This window comes from Coenobita brevimanus, chromosome 67 (assembly GCF_032717465.1).
Source record: "Coenobita brevimanus isolate Jiangsu-jjx chromosome 67, ASM3271746v2, whole genome shotgun sequence".
Taxonomy (NCBI): Eukaryota; Metazoa; Arthropoda; class Malacostraca; order Decapoda; family Coenobitidae; genus Coenobita; species Coenobita brevimanus.
This window is the reverse complement of record NC_137020.1, coordinates 27,521,463-27,525,391: the sequence shown is the minus strand read 5'-3', so window position 1 is coordinate 27,525,391 and position 3,929 is coordinate 27,521,463. Positions and strand designations below refer to the sequence as shown.

At 39.5% G+C, this 3,929-nt stretch overlaps 1 protein-coding gene across 1 annotated transcript in view; it reads left to right on the top strand.

Annotated features, from left to right (window-relative positions):
- Positions 1–660: 660 nt before the first annotated feature.
- The window catches only part of LOC145405591 (uncharacterized), a 59,803-nt gene continuing 56,534 nt past the window's right edge, over positions 661–3,929 (top strand). Inside the window, exon 1 of the mRNA XM_080276915.1 lies at positions 661–785. Within this exon, the coding sequence (XP_080133041.1) occupies positions 734–785 (52 nt within the window). The 5' untranslated portion in view covers positions 661–733. The remainder of the gene's footprint in view (positions 786–3,929) is intronic.

Genomic DNA, 3,929 nt, shown 5'->3' with positions numbered 1-3,929 from the left:
AATCCATTAAAGCCATAAGGAAAACGAAACAACAGAGACGAGGAAAAAAAGCAAGCAGGAAAAATAAAAGAGAGGGAGGAAGGAAAATGGAAGAGGAAAATTAGCAATAAAAGGAGTAAAAGGAGGACGCGAAAGTGGAAAAAAAAAAAAAACTAGAAAGTTAAGCAAGAAGGTACTGTAAAACTAGGTGAATGTGAGAGAAGGAATGAAGGAACACTAGAGGCGAAGCAGAGAGGGGGAAACAAAGAAGTTAATATGAAATACAGAGAATAATCAGCAGAAACAGACAGAAAATAATGAAAGGAAAAGGTACGTGAAAAAGTCAGGTAACAGGAAAACTTGGAAAATCACGCAGACAAAGAAGCTGGAAAAAAATTACATAAACTAACAGGTGGACAAAACAAACTGAACTTGTGAGGAAAAAAGCTCGGAAAAAAAGTGGGAAAATATACAAAGGCAGAAGGAAGAATGAGAAGAGTGAAAAAAGAAATAAAGGCATAAAAAGTAAACAAGAAAAGGTAGGAAAAATAAAAAGGGGAACGGTGAAGAAAAAAGAAAAGAAGAAACGGTAGGAAAAAGTAGGAAAAATCAAGAGAAGGCAGGAAAAAGTACGAAAAATCAACAGAAGGAAAAAGTACGAAAAATTAAGACAAAAAAAAGTAAGCAAGAAAGAAAAATCAACAACGTAGGTAACAGCACGAAAAATCAAGAGGCAGGAAAAATAAGCAAGAGGATGGCCCTGGTTCTTCTTGCTTTTCTTAGCGCCGCCTCACTCCTCAGGACAGGTAAGTAAAGGCAATTAAGTTCTTTATTTTTACATTATTTCCATAACGACTAATTTTTACGTAATATCTTCGTTTCTAGCAAAGACTGGCAAGATGGTTTAAGATACAAGAATTCCTACGAGTTGTATGCTCTGTCTGTCTGTCTGTCTGTCTCTCTCTCTCTCTCTCTCTCTCTCTCTCTCTCTCTCTCTCTCTCAGCACACACAACTTAAGAGGATTTCCTTCTCACATCATCACCCGTTTTCTTTAGCTCCTTAAAAAAATGGGGGACTAAAACATGATGCCACAAAAAAAAAATCCCTCCACCTTCCTCCTTTCATTAAAAAAAAAATAATAATAAGTCTAGAATTTATATATATGCTGGAGGATTAAAGAAGGTATTAAAATGTGCATAAATTACCAGGGTGAAATTAGAACACAAAGGTAAGGTAGGAATGAACACTAGAATTAGTTTAAGCTCTTGGATTTATGTGTGAGCTGGGAGCAGGGCAGTGAAATGGCAGAGGACAGGGCAACATGGAGGCGATTTGTTTGTGGCCACCCCTTACGGGATTAAGGCGTATGGCAATAGACAGATAGATAAATTTATACATAGGTGGAGATTTTTCTTTCATTAAACACAATTCTCTAGATGAGTGGAAAATTTGAAAGATATTCAATAACGGGTGAATTAGTGTAGTGACTATTTGTTGGTAGTTTCTTTCATTTATCATCATCATCATTATCATCATACCGTCCTCATCTTCCTGCTCATCATCACCATAATTACCATAATAACCCTTTTTCTCACCAACAGTTGAGAGGATGATAATGACAGTGACGAAGACGATGATGACAACGACAACGATGATGATGATGATGAGGATGGTAATGATGATGATGATGACCATTTAACCTTCTATCAATCTATCTATCTACACCAAATTACACAGATACACAGGCAACACAGACCTTACACTCCTTTACCTGTGAACCCGCCTAAACAACTGGATATCTGGCCTTGGGTTCCTTCTTCCTTGCATTAAAGAAAAAAAAAAAAACATCAAAACTTTCAACCCAAAATAAACAGCGACAAATTAGCCAGAGTTTGTTTAATCAAGAATTCTCGGTGTAACAAGAAAAAAATGAAGGAACGAACTGAGGTCTTAACTGACTGAAATAAGACGCTGCTTAATTCAACTGTGTGGGGGGGAACAATTTGCAACATATTTTAGAGAGAGAGAGAGAGAGAGAGAGAGAGAGGTTCTGTGGGGAAGAACAATATGCAAACATTTTATTCTGTGGGATGAGAGAGAGAGAGAGAGAGAGAGAGAGAGAGAGAGAGAGAGAGAGAGAGAGAGAGAGATTCTGTGGGGAAGAACAATATGCAAACATTTTATTCTGTGGGATGAGAGAGAGAGAGAGAGAGAGAGAGAGAGTGTGTGTGTGTGTGTGTGTGTGTGTGTGTGTGTGTGTGTGTGTGTGTGTGTGTGTGTGTGTGTGTGTGTGTGTGTGTGTGTGTGTGTGTGTCCTGAAAAAATATGCAAATTAAATAGTCGACGCTCCCATTAAAGAAAATGGTTGTTGGGATGGAAAAATTTGCCACATGATATTTTTTTCTAATGGGTGAGCAGAGACTAAAAAAGGAAAAAAAATGAAGACCAAAAAAAAAACAGATAAAGCAGACTAAAAGAAAATATCAGAAAAAAATAAGTGAGGTAAATAGTCCTGGTCGTCTCTCACTAAAAAAAAATAAGTAAATAAATAAATTAATTAAGACGGAGCGATTTACCTACACAGCTTAATATTTTACTATGCCGAGTAAATAAAGCATAAAACCTAAAAATAATAAATACAATAATTACCAGTTTCCTCTCGTATAAAAAATAATAAAAAAATAAAAGGCTGGGTGGAAACAATTTCCAACATGATTATTATTATTTTTTTTTTAATGAATAACCAAAACCATAAACAGTAAAACGTAATAGAATTTTCTCAGTCGTTTCCCATTACACAGGGAGATAAAATAAACTACACATACTCACTGAGTGTGTGTGTGTGTGTGTGTGTGTGTGTGTGTGTGTGTGTGTGTGTGGCTATCATATTCCAGGTTATAACTAATCATTCCAAAACAGGTAAAAAAAATTAGTTTCTCCACACACACACACACACACACACACACACACACACACACACACAACAAATTCAGCCATACTCGCAAACTGTGGCTTTCAAGGGCAACAAAAAACAGGAGTGTTTTTCAATCAGGAGGTTACATGAGAGAGAGAGAGAGAGAGAGAGAGAGAGAATGGGGGAGGGAAATAACGTTATCTTCATGTAATTTACCATCCCATCATACGCTTGAAACCAGGGGGGCGGGGGGAAGGGGGAGGGGGAGCTCTGATGGAGAGGGGGAGAGGCATGTGTGAGGAGGGGGGAAAGAAGAGAGGGGTAGTTTGAGGGGAGAAGGAGTGATGGGGAGGAAGAAGAGAAGAGAGAGGGCAGGAGGTCTGAAGGAGAAGGAGAGTGAGAGAGAGAGAGAGAGAGAGAGAGAGAGAGAGAGAGAGAGAGAGAGAGAGAGAGAGGCAGGCAGGGGGAGTGGGAGAAGGTGGAAAAGGGTAGAGGGGGAGGGGCATGAGGGGGAGGGGGAGGGAGGGGAAGGGCAGCAGAGGGAGGGGGAGGGAGGGGAAGGGCAGCAGAGGGAGGGGGAAGAGATGGAACACCGGAAGAGAAAAGGAGTCGAAGGGATGGGGGGAAGAGATCTGATGGAGGGGAGGGGAGAGAGGGGAAAGCGCCTGAAGTGTGTGTGTGTGTGTGTGTGTGTGTGTGTGTGTGTGTGTGTGTGTGTGTGTGTGTGTGTGTGTGTGTGTGTGTGTGTGTGTGTGTGTGTGTGTGTGTGTGTGTGTGCCGCGGGGGAAGTGTCCAATTATTTTTCCTCTCGTGGTTGTATTATTTTACAGCTTAATATGGAAGCCTAAATTTACTCACTTTTAACTCAATTTATTCGGTCGTCTCTTTATCGCTTTTATTTCGTTCTCTTTTCAGTCGTCTCTTTTTATAACTTTTTCTTACACTCCATGTCTCTCTTATTTACAAAAATCTCTCTCTTTTTCATTTGACACTCGTTTCTTATATCTCACTTTTTTCACTACTCTTTTCCACCTT